The sequence below is a fragment of the Piliocolobus tephrosceles genome, chromosome 13 (assembly GCF_002776525.5).
Source record: "Piliocolobus tephrosceles isolate RC106 chromosome 13, ASM277652v3, whole genome shotgun sequence".
Taxonomy (NCBI): Eukaryota; Metazoa; Chordata; class Mammalia; order Primates; family Cercopithecidae; genus Piliocolobus; species Piliocolobus tephrosceles.
In genome coordinates, this window is record NC_045446.1 from 65,984,040 (window position 1) to 66,003,995 (window position 19,956).

Sequence of the window (19,956 nt, forward strand, 5' to 3'; positions counted from 1 at the left end):
CTTCAGATTGACGTCACCTGGCGCATGCCCAGTTGGTCTGCACCTTCCCGGGCGCTGGCTGCATTTTCCCGCGCGCGGGGAGAGTTGGTGGTGAAGAAGAACCCGGAAGTGCACCATCTTGCCTCCGTTCATCCAAACAGTCCAACCTTTTATTGATAATAGTGATAAAGGGGCGCCGTGGTCTGTCTGGCTACTTCCTGCTGTTAAGGGGCGTCGTTAAGGTCGGGGCCCATGGTTGGTATTTGGACGTACGGATGAAGAATAAAATAAGGCACAGTATTAGTATAGGAATGAGGAATGGAAGCATTTGTTGGATTATGGGCAAAACCCAGAAGGATAGTCCTGGCAAGGTTGGGGAGTATGAGATAGTTAAGAAAATTTAGTAAGTTTGAGGTGAGTTGGGGAAAGCCAAACTGATTTCCACTGATTGCTTTCGGTAGGGGCCCTTTTTAGCTGGGAATGAGGAACGACTGCGCAAAGTAATTGTTGGCCAGGCAGCAATTAAGGAGTGGAGTTTTTTCGTGGAGTGGATGGCTTTCCCCTTACTCCTACTGCAGAGATATTGGATGGAAGGCTAGGTCCAGAGAAGGACGGCAAAACAGAATAGGTAGCCTCGCTGTTGATTAAAAAAGTAATTGTCTTACCCGCTACCAGGAGAGTTACCCGTGGCTTGGCGAGGGTGATGGGGGTCCCCGAGTCTCGGCACCTTCAGTTGTCATCGTCCAGATGTAGGAGCTGGAAGGAGCTCCCAGGATCCTGGGAAAGGGGGTCACGTGGAGGCGCGGCACCTGTTCTCGGGGTGGGGCAATCAGACTTCCAGTTTCCTCCCTGCTGGCAAGCAGGGCAGGGGGTTGCTGGTGGACGAGCGTTAGGACATTCACTGGCCTAATGTCCTGATGCCTTGCACTTATAGCAAGGCTGCGTTGGGGCTCGGGGACCTTGTGGACACCTGTTGGCATAGTGTCCTGCCTTGCCACACTTATAGCAGGCTCTTTTTGCAGCCTTGGAGTCTGTGGGGTGTGTGCTCTCTGGCCTGGGGTTACGACTGGGCTGTAAAGCCGCTGCTAGGAGCTGAACCTTCTGTTCAAGGCGAGCCTGCCGTCTCCTCTCTGGAGTTATAGACCTTAAAGGCTAATTTAACTAGGTCTTGCATTGGTGTCTGAGGACCATCCTCTACCTTTTGAAGTTTTTTACGAATGTCAGGAGCTGATTGAGAAATGAAATAAGACGCCAAAATGGTGGCCCCTGTTGGGGAGGCCAGATCTAACCGGGTATATTGGGTTAGAACCTCAGTCAGTTTAGGGTAGAGGTTAGGATAACCTGGAGGTCATGCCAAGTTAAGTCATAGGCCTGACAAAGGTGTCTAAATTCCTTTATGTATATGGTAGGATTAACTGAGAAATCACCTAAACGCTTCTCAATTTTGGAAAGATCGGCCAGTGAAAAAGGGACATGTACTCTGACTACCCTCTTCCGCCCCAGCCACCTCTCGCAAAGGTGCTAACACTGTAGAGGGTGTGGGCAGAGATAGGGGACTCAAGACAGCCAGTTGGGGGCCCTGAAGGAGGCATGGGACCGAGTGGATTACTAGTAGATAAGGAGGAGGAAGGAGGAGTCTGGGTGGTGGGAGGAGGGGGTGGAGAGAAGGAGGAGTATAGGGACGAGAACTCAAGGCCCAAAAGCCTTGTATGTAAATTTCGGACCACTTGCCTAGCCGCTGGCAGAAATTGCTGAGGTCGATCATGCCACAGTGGAAAGGAAAATTAACCGCTTCCTCCTAAGGTCTTGTTCAAGCTGTAAGGTTTTTAAATTGGCTAGGAGGCACCCTAAGGGGGTGCTCTTTGGAAATTTGGACTGGGGGTTTCCCATTTGTTTCCTCTTTACCGACACAATGGACACAATGGAAATGGAAGTGGATCTCTGCCTGGCTTCAAAGCGTCCTTTGGAACCAGCAGAGACAGACTGGAGGCTCTTGAAGCCAAAGTGGAGATTATCTTCAGGCGGACGTCTCTGTCCTGAATGGGTCTCCCGAGCCACTTGGTGGCTCCAAATGGACCTCGGACCTGCGCAGGATTTTGGCTGAGGGTGGTAAAGAGGAGACAAGGGCACTTACCCCAGAGAGGCCGTGAGAGTGAGCGAAGCGGGTCTCAGGTCCTGGTCCGTCCGCGGCGTGGAACGAGGAGGAGTCTCCTCCCGGGTTCGGCACCATCTGACTTGTTTTTTCTAAGACAGCCGAGCGGGCACAAAAGAACCAGCGGGTAGGCAAGTGTAGGAGCAAAACTGCAAGTTTATTTTGGTAACCTAAGGTGTGGAGAAGAAGTCTGTAGGCCTCCGGCAAAGAAGGCCGGCAGAGTTCCCCTCCCCCAAGCTCTCGGACGGAGTTCCGACAGTCCCGACAGCAATGGGAAGCTGGGAAGTCCCCGTGGCTCAATGGCGGAGAGCGGCTTTTCTAGGAGTGGGGAGGGCAATAGGTGGGGCATGGGCTTGTCGGGGGGCGTTCCGCAGGTGCGACCAGGTAAATCTTGGTCTCTTCGGATTGACGTCACCTGGCGCATGCGCAGTTGGTCTGCACCTTCCCGGGCGCTGGCTGCATTTTCGCACGCGCGGGAAGAATTGGTGGTGAAGAAGAACCTGGAAGTGCACCATCTTGCCTCCGTCCAAACAGCACTGATCTAGGCCATCTTCCTTATTTTTCAGATAATAAAACTGAGGCCCTAAGTAAAGGGATTTACCTATGTTCGCATTGTTAATAAGTAGCAAAATCAAGATTTGGACACAGGCTTGATCTCCTGGGCTGGGTACACCATGTATTCGCTTCCCGGACACCCTGTTTCAAAACTTTTGAGACATCTTTGCCTTTCACACTTCCCATGTTCCCACCCCCATTTCTAATTGGCCATCTAGATCCATCAATTCTTTCTTCCCAATTTCTTTGGCATACTCTGCTCTTTTCCACCCACTTCATTCACTGCCCTAAAGCTACTGTTGTTCATACTGGGAAAAAACAGCTTCCCTCTCCTGTGCATGTATCAACTTCCTCTTCTGCAAACAAGAGTGCATTTTCAAATAGTAAGCTCTATTTAATTCCTTAAGAAGGTGCAAGTCATTAAAAAGCATTAAACTTTAACATGCTAATTTCAGGCAGAATTTGTATTTGAAACCCATCAAAATTAGCAGCTATAACTGTAATTCTAACTCAAAATCTTCACTTCCATTCTTTCTTTACTATTACCCTCCTTTTCTTTGCCCTAGAACTAACTTTTATGTAACAAGGTCCTCCCATTCTAATCAAGCTTTATTAAAATACAGTTTAACCATCCTTTAGTACCCTCAGGGGATTCATTCCAGGAACAGCCACTACCCTAATCCCCCACCACCACAGATAAAAAAATCTGCTGGTCAGTTGCGGTGGCTCACGCCTATAATCCCAGCACTTTGGGAGGCGGAGCCGGGTGGATCACGAGGTTAGAAGATCGAGACCATCCTGGCTAACACCGTGAAACCCCGTCTCTACTAAAAATACAAAAAATTAGCCAGGCGTGGTGGTGGGCGCCTGTAGTCCCAGCTACTTGGGAGGCTGAGGCAGGAGAATGGTGTGAACCCTGGAGGCAGAGCTTGCAGTGCACCGAGATGGTGCCACTGCACTCTAGCCTGGGTGACAGAGCGAGATTTTGTCTCAAAAAAAAAAAAAAAAAAAAAAAATCTGCAGATGTTCAAGTCCCTGATATGAAATGGCATAGTATGCATATAACCCATGCAACATCTTCCTGTATACTTTAAATCATCTCTAGATTACTTATCTCATGCAAGGTAAACGCTGTGTAAATAGTTGTTACATAGTATTGAATTTTTTGGTACTTTTTAAAAATTGTTGTGTTTTGGTTTGCTTTTTTTCAGGCTAGTCAAGTGAGGAACTGGAAGTGGAGAAGGAACAAAAAAATCTCTTACTGGTTCTCATCAACTAGTTGTGAACACAACTGCATTTGGACTAGCCTACTGAGATTTTTTTTTTTTTCTGAATATTTTCTATCTGTAATTGGTTGAATCCAGAATCCACAGATGCAGAGGGCTCACTGTAAATTCACAGAATCATCTTTTGAATTTATAGCTCTTGCCATCTACATTCTCATGCCTTTATAATTCTCTCCTATATATTCCATCCTAAGAAACCAAATTATTTCAACATTTCTTGAGTACTCATGAAAAAGTTTTTAAAAATTAGGCAGGCATGGTGTCGTTGGCCTATAGTCCTAGCTACTTTGGAGGCTGAACCGGGAGGGTTGCTTGAGCCTGAGAGTTTGAGGCTGCAGTGAGCTATGATTGTGCTACCTCTCTCCAGCCTGGATGATAGAGTGAGACCCTGTCTCTATAACCACCACCCCCCCCACCCAAAAAAAGCCACAAATGCTAAACACACTGACTCTATAAACTGTACTTAAAAAAAAAACCCACAAACTAATAGTAGATCTTGGAAATTATTCCATATCAGTGATCAAAGAGCTGCCATGTTATTTATTCTTTATGGTCACATAGCATTTCACTGTAGGATATATCATAATTTAGTCCCCTATTGATGTACATTTCAGTTTTTTCTAGTTTTTTATTTTTGCTAATAAGCAACACTCTATTCCATCCATCATATTGCTGAATCAAATAATATATGCATTTGTAATTTTTTTAAATTTTAGTTTTTTTTCGTTTTTGTTTTTCAGACAGATTCTCACCCTGCTGCCCAGGCTGGAGTGCAGTGGCTTGATCATGGCTCATTGAAGCCTCAACCTCCTGGGCTCAATCGATCCTCCCACCTCAGCCTCCCAAGTAGCTGGGTCTACTGGCATGCACCACCATAGCCAGCTAATTTCTAAGTTTTTCATAGAGATGGAATCTCCCTATGTTGCCCAGGCTGGTCTTGAACTCCTGGGCTCAAGTGATTCTCCAACACTGACCTCCCAAAGTGCTGGGATTACAGTTATGGGCCACCGCACCCAGCCTGCATTTGTAATTTTGATAGATGTTGTCAGATTGCCATCTGTTATGGATGTCTGTTTGAATATCTGTTTGAATATTTGTCCCCTCCCAAAATCCATGTTGAAATTTAGTCCCCAGTATGGCAGTACTGAGAGGTAGGGCCTTTAAGAAGTGACACCATGATACCATACCTCTGTCCTGATGAATGGACTAATCCATTTATGTATTAATGGGTTAATGGGTTAGTGGGTTAATGGGTTATCATGGGAGAAGAACTGGTGACTTTATAAGAAGAGAGGCCTGAGTTAGCACGTTGGTGCTCAGCTCCCTTGCCATGTGTACCCTGCAAATCCTCAACCAGCAAAAAGACTCTCACCAAGGGCTGCCCCTCGACCTATGTTACCAGATTTTTTGGTCTGTGCCAATTTTAGTGTAGTTTTTAACTTGCATTTCTCTTATGAGTGAGGTTGAGAATCTTTTCATATTTAAGAGCTCTTTGTATTTATTTTTCTGTGAATTATCTGTTAATGTTTGTTGCCATTTTTTTCTGTTGGGTTGTTGGACTTTTGATTTCTAGGAATTCTTTATGTTTTAGTGAAATTGCCTTTTTTATATGGATTAAAATTTTTTCTTAGGTTTTTTTTCCTTTGACTTTGCATAAGGTAGTTTTTGCCATGCCTAATTTTAAAGTGTTTTATGTAGTAATTTTCTTTTATAGCTTCTGAATATCATTTTTAGACCTTTGTGTTTATAAAATAATTTTTCATGGTTTCTTTGGGTACTTTTTGCTTTATTTACGTTAAATATTTTTAAACCTTCTGGAATTTAATGTAAGGCATAGGATATGTGTGTGTGTGTGTGTGTGTGTGTGTGTGTGTGTGTGTGTGTGTGTATGTATGTGTGGGTATTTTTGATGGCTACCCTATTGCCCTAACACCTTTATTGATTAGTTCTCTTTTTTCCCTAGAGGTTATCTTTGACTTGTTTATCTGTTTTGTCAATTTTCTCTTCATCCCTAACCACATCCATTATCTAATTAGTTATCCCAGTAAGCTCAGTTTTTCTTTAGGCTCCTATATGTTCTTATATTTTCTTTCTGTTCCTATTGATAATACTTTAAACCATTTTTATTGTAGAAATTTCAATGTCTATGGAAATGTATATTTTATATATTAATATATTCATCAATATATCAATGTATATTGAAATGCAAGTTGTATGTGTGTGTGTGTGTTTGTGTGTATAGAGAGAGAGAGAGAGAGAGATTGAGAGAGGAATATAATGAACTCCCAGGTACCTATTACCCCACTTCAATAACTATTAACTCATGGTAGATCTTGTTTAATCTATATGCCTACCTGCTTGTCCTCCTTTCCTCCCTCCAATTATTTTAAAGCAAATTACAGGCATGCTATTTACTCAACATCTGGACCTCTGATAGCTATTTTCTGTCTTCAGTTTTTATCTTCTCTAGGACGTACTGTGTAACTGTGTGTTTCTTCGTTGGTCTTATATTTCTTTTTTTTTTTTTTCTTTTGGTCTTATCTTTCTAAATGCTGAAATTTACCTGAAAATTTACCAGAAATTTGCCCTTTTCTTTTTTTTTTTTTTTTTTTTTTTTTGAGACGGAGTCTCGCTCTGTTGCCCAGGCTGGAGTGTGGTGGCGCGATCTCGGCTCACTGCAAGCTCCACCTCCCGGGTTCATGCCATTCTCCTGCCTCAGCCTCCCGAGTAACTGGGACTACAGGCGCCTGCCACCGCGCCTGGCTAATTGATTGTATTTTTTTTTTTTATTAGAGACGGAGTTTCACCGTGTCAGCCAGGATGGTCTCGATCTTTTGACCTCGTGATCCACCCGCCTCGGCCTCCCAAAGTGCTGGGATTACAGGCGTGAGCCACTATGCCTGGCAAATTTGCCCTTTTCATGTGTACAAACTCTAGTTCTTTAGTAAGATCATATACTCTGAAATTAGGTAGTAATTCGTAATAATAGTCTGTAAAGGCAATACCAAGATAGAATAGAAGAAAGGGGGAAACGAGCGGCAGGGGAGAGAGACACTTGCAGAGGGCAGTAGTGGATCTACCTGTTTCTTAGGGTAACACTACCTGGCGGAAAAATGGGGTGGGGGGAAGGCAAGTTTTGGGGCCTTTCACCGAGTTTGGGGGTAAATAGGGTAGAAATAAGAAACCCAGAGCCAAAATGTATAAGAAATGTAGAAAGTTCAGAGCTGTAGTTTGTTTTTTCCTGTTGAGAAGCCCGTTTTATAATTTAGTGCTTAGTAAATGACTGCATTAAATTCAGACTGATTTGAACTTGGTGGGAGAGCAGAGTTAATTTCAGAATGAAGGCTTTAGTTCCAAAGTTGTGTAATTTGTGCCAGAGAAAGCTCTCAATTAGCAACCAAAACTATGAAGTGCTTTGTGAGAGATTAGGGTTGTTGGGATTGTTTGTTTAAATCTGTAACTTGGTTGGCACCATTTGCTTATAGCCAATAGCCCCAGGCTCTAGTTTTAAAGCATTCTTGTGTTCTTTCAAAATTTTCACAGTGACGCTTTCAGGTTGGATCAAAGGATTAGGAAAATATAGGTGCTATAATATAGAGAGCTCCTTTCTGTTTTTTTTTTTTTTAAACTGACTTGAATTTATCAAGCTTAAATTCTTAGTTCAGTAGTTGAGTATCTTTACATTCTGTGGAAATGTGGAAAACCAGTTTCCCCCAGGTTTATATTTGTTACCTCTCAAAAAGTTATAACAAAGTAACAGTAATATAAATTTGCCAGAAATAATCTGGGCCTTAATTCTTGCCTGCCGTAGAGCCTGGTCTCAGGCTGAGAGGAAATGTCTGACCTGAGAAAGAAATGGAACCGGGAGTTGAGCGTGGGAATGAAAGAAGGTGTATAGGACAAGTTTGACTACATTTCCAAAGGCAAATACTGTTTTAAGAAATTATCTCATAATATCTGTGTTTATCTGAATCAGGGGTCAGCAAACTGTGACTAACAATGGCTGGTTTTTGTAACAACCTATAAGCTAAGAATGGTTATATTGTTAAAGAATCGTTAACAAACTGAAAAAGAAGAGTATGTAGACAGACTGGGTGTGCACTGAAAAGCTTAGAAGATCTACTCCCAGATCTACATTATTCAGGGTATATAGTAATATTTCTTTATGTGAACATTAAACATTTCTTGTTCTTTTGTTTGTTTCATATCATCATTTTCAATGACCTTTTAAAATAACTGGTAATATGGTTTTCCATTGTATTTTTACATTGTACCACAATGTAAGAGTGTTACTCAGTTTTTGCTTTTATAGCAATACTGGAATAAACATATTTGCACACAATTTTATCACTTGTGAAATGCTTGGTAAAATTTTATATGCATTTTAAAATGTGATAATTTTTGCTAAAATGCCCTTGCTCCAAAGCAGACCAGTTTTATGTTTTCCTCACTTTGTTGTCCTTTCCTGTGTCAGCCCCAGTAGAGACTAAAATTGTTTGACTCTTTAATCAGATCGGTCCCTTTAATTATCTATTACTCTATAGCAAACAAAAACTTGAGTGGCTTAAAATGACATCATCATCATTAATTTTGCTCAGAAATCTGCAGTTTGGTCTGAGCTTGGTGGGAACAACTTGTCTGCTTATTATCTTGACGTCATTTCTTGAGGCTCGGAGCCTCAGGACATGGTCACTTAGATGTCTGGCTGCCTGCTGGAATCTCAGCTGAGGCTGTGGAGAGAACACCTATGAAGCCCATGTGACTGGTTGGCTTCCTCACAGTATAGTCACTGGGTTCCAAGGAAGAATATCCCAAAAGGACCAGGTGGAAGCCATGTCACCTTTCATCATTTAGCCTCAGAAGTCACATAGCTTCATTTCTGCCCACATTTAAGGGGGAGGAAACATAGACCTCCCTTATTCATGGATGACAGGGGTGGCAGCATTACATTGTGAGAGAGCATGTCAGATGGGATGTATTGGGGCAACCATGTTTGGAAACTGTGGTCGGCCACAAGGTGGAATATTTATTTTGATGTGTGTATTTTAAAATTATGGGTGTGATTATACATCTTTTCACATGTTCATTGACTAGTTCCATTACTTTTCCTTTTCCTTTGACCTGCCTTTTCTTTTTCTTTCTTTCTTTTTTTCTTTTTTTGAGATGGAGTCTCACCCTGTCACCCAGTCAGGAGTCCTATGGTGCGATCTCGGCTCACTGCAACCTTCCCCTCCAGGGTTCAAACGATTCTCCTGCCTCAGCCTCCCTAGTACCTGGGATTACAGGCGTCTGCCACCATTCCCAGCTAACTTTTGTATTTTTAGTAGAGACGGGGTTTCACCATGTTGCCCAGGCTGGTCTCGAACTCCTGACCTTGTGATCTGCCCGACTCGGCCTCCCAAAGTGCTGGGATTACAGGCATGAGCCACCGCGCCTGGCCTGACCTGCCTTATCGTATCCTTTGCCCCTTTTTCATTAGTCTCTAGGTTATTGATTATTGGTTACATTATTGATGTGTAATAACCCCTCCTTTTTTTTTGAGATGGAGTCTTGCTCTGTTGCCCAGGCTGGAGTGCAGTGGTGTGATCTCGACTCACTGCAAGCTCCGCCTCCCAAGTTCACGCCTCCTGAGTAGCTGGGACTACAGGCGCCTGCCACCATGCCTAGCTAATTTTGTTGTATTTTTAGTAGAGACGGGGTTTCGCCATGTTAGCCAGGATGGTCTCGATCTCCTGACCTCGTGATCCGCCTGCCTCGGCCTCCCAAAGTGCTGGGATTACAGGCGTGAGCCACTGCGCCCGGCCAACTCTTATAGATTAAGCGAATCAGACCCAAACTCGATTTAGAAGGTACTTCCCTGTGGCCCTGGGAGTTGAGAAAGTTGTGTGTGGGATGGTTTAGTTTGGTGATGGTGGGGATTTATGGAGTAATTATATTGAAGAACCATACTACTTTTGTTTTTTAAGCAAGTGATCCAGCAAGGGAAGGTGAATGGGAGCCATTTCCTTGTCTTTTGGTTATCAGCCTCTCTGAATCACTCTCCAGTGCTTGATGCAGAACAAGATTCAGGGCATATCAGTTCTCTTTGGTCATTAACATATCTCAGAAGCCAGAGAATTTTAGATGCATACAAAGGAAAGGTAAAATATTTCACTACTGAAAATGGCTTTGAGTTCTGTCAGTTCTGGTGTGTGATCTGACTGGTTTTTTTAAATCTTGCTTTCCCCTATATTGAGGTTCAAAACTGTATCAACAAATATAGATTGACCCTACAGAAATGATCTTTTTCTAAAATGTGGGTATGTTTAAAAAAGTGAAACATTTCTTTTATCTTGCCACTAAGTTAGAATGTTACTCCTCAACTACTAACCTGCCATGGGATAAATCCTTAATAAACATTACAGTATAATTTCTTTCCCTAGTTGTAATCTTTGACAGTTTTAAAGGGATGGGCTGATGTTTGCCATCATAGTACTCATTATAAGTATAGTTTGATCGAGACTTAGATTGTGTCAGCAGGGTCTGAATCCCACATCTCTTGACTCTGCTCTCTTCCTTGTTGGTTTCATTCCCTGGCTTCACTGTGATGGAAAGATGACTGACAGGATATCTAGCCCTGTGTCATTCTAGGTTCAGGGCCAGTGGGGAAAAAAAAAGAACTCATGGTCAGACACAAGGGCTCATGCCCGTAATCCTAGCACTTTGGGAGGCCGAGGCGGGTGGATCATTTGAGGTCAGGAGTACGAGACCAGCCTGGCCAAAATGGCAAAACCCCGTCTATACAAAAGATACGAAAATTAGAAGGTGTGGCAGTGTGCACCTGTAGTCCCAGCAACTTGGGAGGCTGAGGCAGGAGAATCGCTTGAGACCAGGAGGCAGAGGTTGTAGTGAGCTGAGATTGCGCCACTGCACTCCAGCCTGGGTGACAGAGCAAGACTCCATCTAAAAAAAAAAAAAAAAAAAAAAAAGAACTCTCAACAGTTTAATTTCTGGGTCTTTCATTAGCCCTAGTTGGATCATATGTTATGATCAGGGGAATAGAATGTGCTGACTGATTGGCCTGAGCTGAATCGCATGAACATCTCTGATGCTGCAGGTAGAGTTAACTGTACTGGACTGTGGATCTACAAGGCCATAAACAAAACAAACAAAAATATAAAAACAAAACAAAAAAGTTGTTTGTATTCTACTGTTAAGTTTTAAAGCAGATTTCTTTTTTTTTTGGAGGCACAGTCTTACTCTCTCGCCCAGGTTGGAGTGCAGAGGCGCCATCTCAGCTCACTGCAAGCTCTGCCTCCTGAGTTCACTCCATTCTCCTGCCTCAGCCTCCGGAGTAGCTGGGACTCCAGGCACCCGCCACCACGTCTGGCTAATTTTTTGTATTTTTAGTAGAGACGGGGTTTCACCATGTTAGCCAGGATGGTCTTGATCTCCTGACCTCGTGATCTGCCTGCCTTGGCTTCCCAAAGTGCTGGGATTACAGGTGTGAGCCACCACGGCCGGCCTAAAACAGCTTTCTAAGAAAATTACTGCTATTAAGAAGCAAAACAGCTATTCTAGGTTTTTTGGAAGCACTGGTTTACAGTCATACTAATGAGTATGTTTGTAATACTAATATTTTTATTTTTTTTTACTAAAGCAGATGTTTCTCTTTTCTTTTCTTTGTTTTTTTGAGACAAGGTCTCACTGCATTGCCCATTCTGGAGTACATTGGCGCTATCATGGCTCACTGCAGCTTGGCTTCCTGGGCTCAAGTGATTCTCGCACCTCACCCTCCTGGGTAGCTAGAACTACATTCATGCGCCACCATGCCCAACTAATTTTTGTGGAGATGGAGTTTTGCCATGTTGCCCAGGCTGGTCTTAAACTCCTGGGCTCAAGCGATGTGCCCTCCTTGGCCTCCCAAAGTGCTGGGATTATAGGTGTAAACCACCATGACCAGCCAGGTGTTTCAGATTTACTATGCATACCGCTTAATTCTTGCGTTAGAATTTGTATTTGAAAGATTTGTAAGAAGTTAAGGAATTTAGGGTCATATTGCTCTTTTGCCCACTGCCAACATTTCAGGTAGTTGAATTGTGCCCTATAATCTGTCTATCCCCCAAAGCAAAGCTGAATAGAGTTTGATTTTGTATGTTAGTGAATGTTTTTAACCTTTATATAAGGATGTGATAGGTAGTGTTTCAAATATTTTAAAGCCATGTTAATTTAAAAATTAAAATCCCCTATTCAGCTCTGGGGATGGATGTTACTAGAGCACAACTCAGCCACCTAAAGCTACCACTGTAGTATAATGCAGAGCATTTTAAAACAGTGAAAGTATAAAGTAGAGCATTTGAGGAAGTTTCTGGAGATTGCTTGACCACATGACTATTCACAATAGCAAAGACATGGAATCAACCTAGATGCCCATCAATGGTAGACTGAATAAAGAAAATGTTATACATATACACTATGCAATACTACACAGCCAGAAAAAAGAATGAGATCATGGCCTTTGCAGCAGCATGGTTGGAGCTGGATTCTATTATCCTAAATGAATTAATGCAGGAGCAGAAAACAAAAAACTTCATGTTCTCTCTTATAAGTACACATGGACACAAAGAAGGGAACAGTAGATACTGGGGCCTATTTGAGGGGTGGAGCATGAGAAGAGGGTGAAGATTTAAAAACTAGGTATTGGGCATTATGCTGATTACCTGGGTGGGAAAATTATCTGTACCCCAAACCCTGAGACATGCAGTTTACCCATGTAACAAAACCTGTGTATGTACCTCTTGAACCTAAAAGTTGCCAAAAATAAAAAGTTAGGCGATCTTAGGAAGTTATGTCACAGACATGAAAGAAAAAGAAAACTGCATGGAATGTTATCTTAAAGAGTAATTCCAAAGTTTATGTAAATTTTAATTTTTTTGTGTAAATTTAATTTTATTTACTCAGAATGTTTTTACTTTCTTGAGATATTTGAACCAATTTAGATCATAAAAACGTTTGGCTTAAATACCTGTAGCTGGACCATTAATTCTAAACAGACCAGGAATTCTGTTTAGAAAAGATCAAAGCATTGATATTTATGCTTGATGGTGCCTCTAGGATGTGCGGTACCACTAGACCATATACCCAAGAGCAGTTGAAGGATGAGCCTTGAGGATTTCCTGTAGGCTAAAAGTGCTCTTAAGACTTACCCCGTTTCAGTCATTAGGCAAGTTTTTAGATGTGAAGTGCCCTGTGTTCTCCAGCCATCTGGTGGGTGGGCATCAGAATCTGGTAAGGGTGTCAGACCACTCAGAACCATTGCAAGGCCTAAGAAAAACTAAGTTTTAAATTTTAATTAAGTCCTACTTATCAGTTTCATCTTTTATGAATTATGCTTTTGGTGTTGTATCTAGAAAGTCATCACAAACCCAAGATCACGGAAATTTTTTCCTATATTACTTTCTAGGAGTTTTATAGTTTTGCATTTTTACTGAGGTCTCTGATTCATTTTGACTTAATTTTTGTGAAAAGTGTAAGATCTGTGTCTACATTCATTTTTTTTTTTTGCATGTGAATGTCCACTTTCAGCACCATTTGTTGAAAAGACTTGGCTGTTGTCTTTGAATTGTCTTTGAGCCTTTATCAAAGAACAGTTGACAGTATTTGTGTAAGTGTATTTCTAGGCTCTCTATTCTGTTCTCATCTATTTGTCTCTTCTTTTGCCAATGCCATCCTGCCTTGATTACTGTAGCTTTATAGTAATGTCAGTCCTCTGACTTTGTTCTTTCATTTTTTTTTTTTTTTGAGACGGAGTCTTGCTCTGTCACCTAGCTGGAGTGCAGTGACATGATCTCAGCTCACTGCAACCTCTGCCTCCCTTGTTCAAGTGATTCTCCTGCCTCAGTCTCCTGAGTAGCTGTGATTACAGGTGTGTGCCACCACGCCTGGCTAATATTTTGTATTTTTAGTAGAGATGGGGTTTCGCCATGTTAGCCAGGCTGGTCTCGAACTCCTGTTCAGGTGATCCACCCACCTCGGCCTCCCAAAGTGCTGAGATTACAGGCATGAGCCACTGTGCCCGGCCTGTTCTTTTGTCTTCTTGAGATGGAGTCTCAGTCATTCTGTTGCCCAGGCTGGAGTGCAGTGGTGTGATCTCGGCTCACTGCAACCTCCAACTCTGGGGTTCAAGTGATTCTCCTGCCTTAGCCTGCCAAGTAGGTGAGATTACAGGTGTGTGCCACCATGCCTGGCTAATTTTTGTATCTTTAGTAGAGATGGGGTTTCACCATTTTGGCCAGGCTGGTCTCGAACTCCTGACCTCAGGTGATCCACCCACCTCGGCCTCCCAAAGTGCTGGGATTACAGGTATAAGCCACTGTGCCCGGCCTGGCTAATTTATTTTTATTTTTTCTGGAGATATGGTCTCACTTTGTTGTTGCCTAGGCTGATCTTGAACTCCTGGGCTCAAGTGATCCTCTTGCTTTGGCCTCCCAAAGTGCTGGGATTATAGTTATGATCCACTGTGCCTGGCTCTGGAATGAATGTTATTAAAAAAGAAGACAAGACCTAGGACACAAGAGGGTTTACATGTACATTTACAGCCTTTCACCAAAATTGCATCAGTAATTTACCCATAAAGAGTTTATTAGCGGCTGGGCACGATGGCTCACGCCTGTAATCTCAGCACTTTTGGGAGGCTGAGGTGGGCGAATCACGAGGTCAGGAGATTTAGACCATCCTGGCCAACATAGTGAAACCCTGTCTCTGCTAAAATACAAAAAGTTAGCTGGGCATGGTTGTATACACCTGTAGTCCCAGCTACTTGGGAGGCTGAGGCTGGGGAATCGCTTGAACCCAAGAGGCGAAGGTTGCAGTGAGCTAAGATAACGCCACTGCTCTCCAGCCTGATGACAGAGTGAGACTCTCACAAAAAAAAAAAAAAAAAAAAAAAAAAAAAGAATTTATTAGCGTGGGCAACATAGGGAGACTCTGTCTCTTAAAAAAATATATATTTATATTAGCTGGGCATGGTGGCATATGCCTGTGGTCCCAGATACTTGGGAGACTGAGGTGGGAGGATCGCTTGAGCCTGGGAGGTTGAGGCTGCAGTGAGCTCTGACCTACCACTGTACTCCAGCCTGGGCAACAGAGAGAGACCCTGTCTCAAAAAAAAAAAAAAAAGAAAAAGTTTATTTCCTTTGTCCATTCCAGTTGCTATAAGTATCTTGGACTTTAAATATGGTATAACGAAAATACCCTAATGCTTTTGAAATAAGTAAATTAAAGGAAAAAGGCAAAAAGTCATACAGCCCACAGTCAGTGCTTTAAGTATGTTGGTCAGTTTGTGGAGTTTGTTTTTTGTAAACCTTCTTATAAAATGATCTGAATGTGGTTAGTTCTGTTTATTTGCATTAATAGATTACATTGGTAATCACCCAGATGAAATCATAAAGTTTAGAATCAGCAGGTATCTTGGAGGTGGTCGTGCTAATTGCTACATAATGCGGAGATCTCTTTGGTAATAATATTCATGCATCTATTACAGATTCGATCTCCGTCCAAGCCCTGCACACTGCTTTGTAAGGCAGTCAATTTCATGATAATTGCATGAAATTGACTGTAAACTGTGTCGTAAAGTTATTCTCTTGAGTCGAAGAATTGGTTATTTCCTTGTGTTCTGTAATAATAAAGGAGTATAAAGACCAAATGATATATTTTAGGTATATATAGTACTGAGATAGAAATACATATCCAAATATATAGGGTATAATCCTTGGCTTGCTTTCTGCATTCTTTCCTTCTTTTGAGATCTCTCCTGTAATTCATTATTTTCTTTGTTTTATATTTGGTTACTTAGAATTGTTGGGATTGGCTAGGTGTGGTGGCTCATAACTGTAATCCCAGCACTTTGTGGGGCTGAGACAGGTGGATCACCTGAGGTCAGGAGTTTGAGACCAACCTGGCCAACATGGTGAAACTCCGTCTCTACTAAAAATACAAAAAAAATTAGCCGGGCAAGGTGGCGGGCGCCTGTAGTCCCAGCTACTCGGGAGGCTGAGGCAGGAGAATGGTGTGAACCCAGGAGGCGGAGCTTACAGTGAGCTGAGATCCGGCCACTGCACTCCAGCCTGGGCAGCAGAGCGAGACTCTGTCTCAAAAAACAAACAAACAAACAAAACAAAACAAAAAAAAAAAGAAAGAAATATGCATAGGATCTCCTTAAAGAGCAGGATGGGCATTGAGATCTACCATCAGCAAATGCATGGAGCTAGGAAAGTACATGGTCTTTTTGATGGACTTTAAGCAGTCATGTGTGACTGAGGGGTTGAGTATGTGGAAGATCTGGTGGGAAGTAAGGATGGTATATAGAGAAGTCAGACTGTAGAGGGCTTTGAACACAATGTTGGGATGTTTGTACATTATCCTAGATATTCCAGATGTTTTCAGATCTTTGAACAGAAGAGCAGGATTGCATTCTTATAGCAAAATATATGTGATTATTATATAGAGATAATTAGTGGCTCCTAATTTTTTAAAGTTTTTTTTTTAGTTTTGATGAAAGGGCTAATGAAAAGTATGTAGTAGTAGAAAATGGTTGCTGTAATCCAGGGTGTGAAATGGAAACCACTGGCAGATTGTGGAAAAATGAGCCTTTTAGAGTAAGCCCAGGAAACTTTGTAAATACGTTTGAGGCCTTTCATACTTAGAGGATTAAACAAATTTATTAGACAATAACTTTCTCTCTCAAAGAATCTTAATCTCTAGATTGGGGGAAAGGATTGGGTTGGTATGTGCAAGGGAAAAAGACCTGGGCTCTTCTGGCTGACTGCGCATGTAATTGAAAGTGGACTTACCTTAGGAGAGTGAACTGTCTTTCAGCCTGAGGGAGAGCTTTAAGCATATTTTAAGTGTAAGCACTTGGTTTCTATTTTTAAGTCTCTGAAGATAATGGTCTGACATAGGGAACTAACTTTTGGGGATGAATCTGCTGTGCTCAGACTTCAGCATTGCCAGCATTCTCTTTTTGATGTGTGAGTTGATTTGGCTATCCCTTAAGCTTATTTTGTATTTTTGTTGATTTCTACTGTTGGTTCTGAAGCTTTTGCGTTTCCAAACTTGTGATTTCAAATCATTAAAGAGTTTGGTTGGCGAAATTGTTAGGAAGGAGGCCTGATTAGGAAATTGAGACTGGTTGATTACTGGTGAAATGAGAATTGAATGGAAGCTCACTGCAGTTGCTTTATTGGCTGGATGGAGTGGATGGAGTGACCAGTGAGTCACTATTTTTGTTTTTTGGCTGTGGCCTCATTTTCCTGCTTGTATAGATAATCTGGCATCTAGACTGAAGTAGCATCAGGGGTGAGTGTTATGTGTTAACTGGTGATTATCTGTTGATATAAGATGGATTTTACATGTCTACCAGAATCCCTCTGTGGAGAAAAGCAAATTATTACTTAGTTTATGTTCCAGGGAATACTAATGCTATTATTTGGGTATATAGCACTTACATAACATTGGTCCTTTTCAAAAATATTTCATGTCTGTCGTCACTTCATTCTTCAACCACCTGGTAAATGAGATAGGGCAGGTATAATTCCTGTTTGACAGAGGGGATGCTGAGGCATAAATAATAGACTGGGTTATGGTTTCTGGCTCAATAAATAAATGACTGAGACAACCTATTATGTTTCATTTTTGAACTGCAACTTTCAGAAAATTTTATAGAAGGAAAAAGCTAAATGCCTTCTCTTTTTGTTATTTTTCAGCGGCGTCTTCGACATCTTCGGAACATTGCTGCCCGGAACATTGTTAATAGAAATGGCCATCAGCTCCTTGATACCTACTTTACACTTCACTTGTGTAGTACTGAAAAGATATATAAAGGTAAGGGGATCTGTGGACTTGCTACCCACAGATTGTTGTATTTTTATTTATTTTTGTAACACAAGTGATTTTCAGTGCCTCCTGCTGTTGCAGCTTCTCGGAAACCTAAATTGTTTTGCTGTCTGAAAATATGAGCAGTTGGGATGTATACTAAAGAAAAATGGCAATTGGATAGTTCTTTCAGATAACTAAGCCTTACATTGATAAGTTTATCATTCCTTTATGAATGTTAGCTATTAATGGTCTAGTACCTAGCATTTCAAGTAGATTGAATCCAGTATCCTGTAGTAATTTTACTGTTATAAAAATGTAATAAATTTCTTTTCTTTAATATTATGGTAAAATAGGGACCTAGTTTATATCTTCTCATATCTGTAATTTCCTGTATATATGGGATCTTTTTCAGAAGAATGACATAGTTTTCTCTAATTCAGTTTTATGTATTGTACTATGGATTCTTCTGTAAGTGAAAATTCTAAGAGCAGACCAAATATTTGATTAAAAATCACAACCACCTGCAGAATGCATATTAGGTGAGAGGCACTGAGACATAATCAGTTGGCTTAGGTAGGATGGTGTAAAAGAGGAAGCATGGTAAAATGATAGTAATGTTGGATTATGATGGAAAATACTTCCATACTAGTTCTAGCCCAGCTACTCACTAGCTTTGTGACATTTGATAAAGATCATGGTTTCTGGAACTTCACTCTCCCCTTTTGTAAAGTAGAGATAATGATGTCTTATGAAGTAGGTAAGACAGATTTTTATGAGGATCATAAAAGTCTTGATGTGATTAAAGATATATTTATGCTAACAAAAGGTGACATCATTTTAACAAAAGGTACTGAGACTTGTTTGAATCTTGTCCTGTGGCAAAGGTGAAAAATTCAATATGTATTTATTTATTTTCGAGATAAGATCTCACCCTGTCACCCAGGCTAGAGTGCAGTGGCACAATCATGGCTCACTGCAGCTTTGACCTCACAGACTCAAATGATGCTCCTGCCTCCGTCTCCCAAGTAGCTAGGGCTATAGGTGTGAGATGCCTCTCCAGGCTAACTTTGAAAAAAATTTTGTAGAAACGGGGTCCTACTATATTTTCTTGGGCTGGTCTCGAACTCCTGGACTCAAGCTATGCTCCTGCCCCAGCCTCCCAAAGTGCTGGGATTATAGGTGTGAGCCACGGTCCCTAACCTCTTTTTCATTTTAATGATTATTTAAAGCAGCGATTGTTTTTTTTTTTTTTTTTTTTTTTTTTGAGACGGAGTCTCGCTCTGTCACCCAGGCTGGAGTGCAGTGGCCGGATCTCAGCTCACTGCAAGCTCCGCCTCCCGGATTTACGCCATTCTCCTGCCTCAGCCTCCCGAGTAGCTGGGACTACAGGCGCCCGCCAACCTCGCCCGGCTAGTTTTTTGTATTTTTTGGTAGAGACGGGGTTTCACCGTGTTAGCCAGGATGGTCTCGATCTCCTGACCTCGTGATCCGCCCGTCTCGGCCTCCCAAAGTGCTGGGATTACAGGCTTGAGCCACCGCGCCCGGCCGCAGCGATTGTTTAACAACTTTTTTTTTAAATGTCAATTCCAGTATCTGCTCATTAAAACATTCAGTCAAGAAATATACAGTGAAGAAACTCCTTCAGAGTAAATAGTCTTAAAATAATTTTTTTCCCCTCAAGATGGAGTTTCGCTCTGTCGCCTTGGCTGGAGTGTAATGGCTGTAGCTCAGCTCACTGCAACCTCCACCTCCCTGGATTCAAGTGATTCTCCTGCCTCAGCCTCCCAAGTATCTGGGATTATGGGCACCTGCCACCATGCCTGGCTAACTTTCGTACTTTTAGTAGAGATGGGGTTTTACCATGTTGGCCAGGCTGGTCTCGAACTTCTGACCTCGTGATCCACCTGCCTTGGCTTCCCAAAGTGCTGGGATTACAGGCGTGAGCCACCACGCTCAGCAATAATTTTTAAGGATGGGAAAAGGACTCAAATTCCACCGTCCTCATGTAATTTTATTTCATTCTCACGTTTCAGTCTAACCATTGCATATATTATTTATTTATTTATTTATTTATTTATTTATTCATTCATTCATTCATTCATTCATTCATTCATTCATTCATTCATTCAT

The 19,956-nt window shown here is 41.9% G+C and overlaps 1 protein-coding gene across 3 annotated transcripts in view; it reads left to right on the forward strand.

The window, feature by feature from the left end:
* UVRAG (UV radiation resistance associated) overlaps positions 1–19,956 on the forward strand; it is a 335,807-nt gene that overhangs the window by 23,161 nt on the left and 292,690 nt on the right. For all 3 annotated transcript variants that reach the window (XM_023209367.1, XM_023209368.1, XM_023209369.1), the window contains exon 2: positions 17,715–17,832. In XM_023209367.1, coding sequence (XP_023065135.1) covers positions 17,715–17,832 — 118 coding nt within the window. The remainder of the gene's footprint in view (positions 1–17,714; positions 17,833–19,956) is intronic.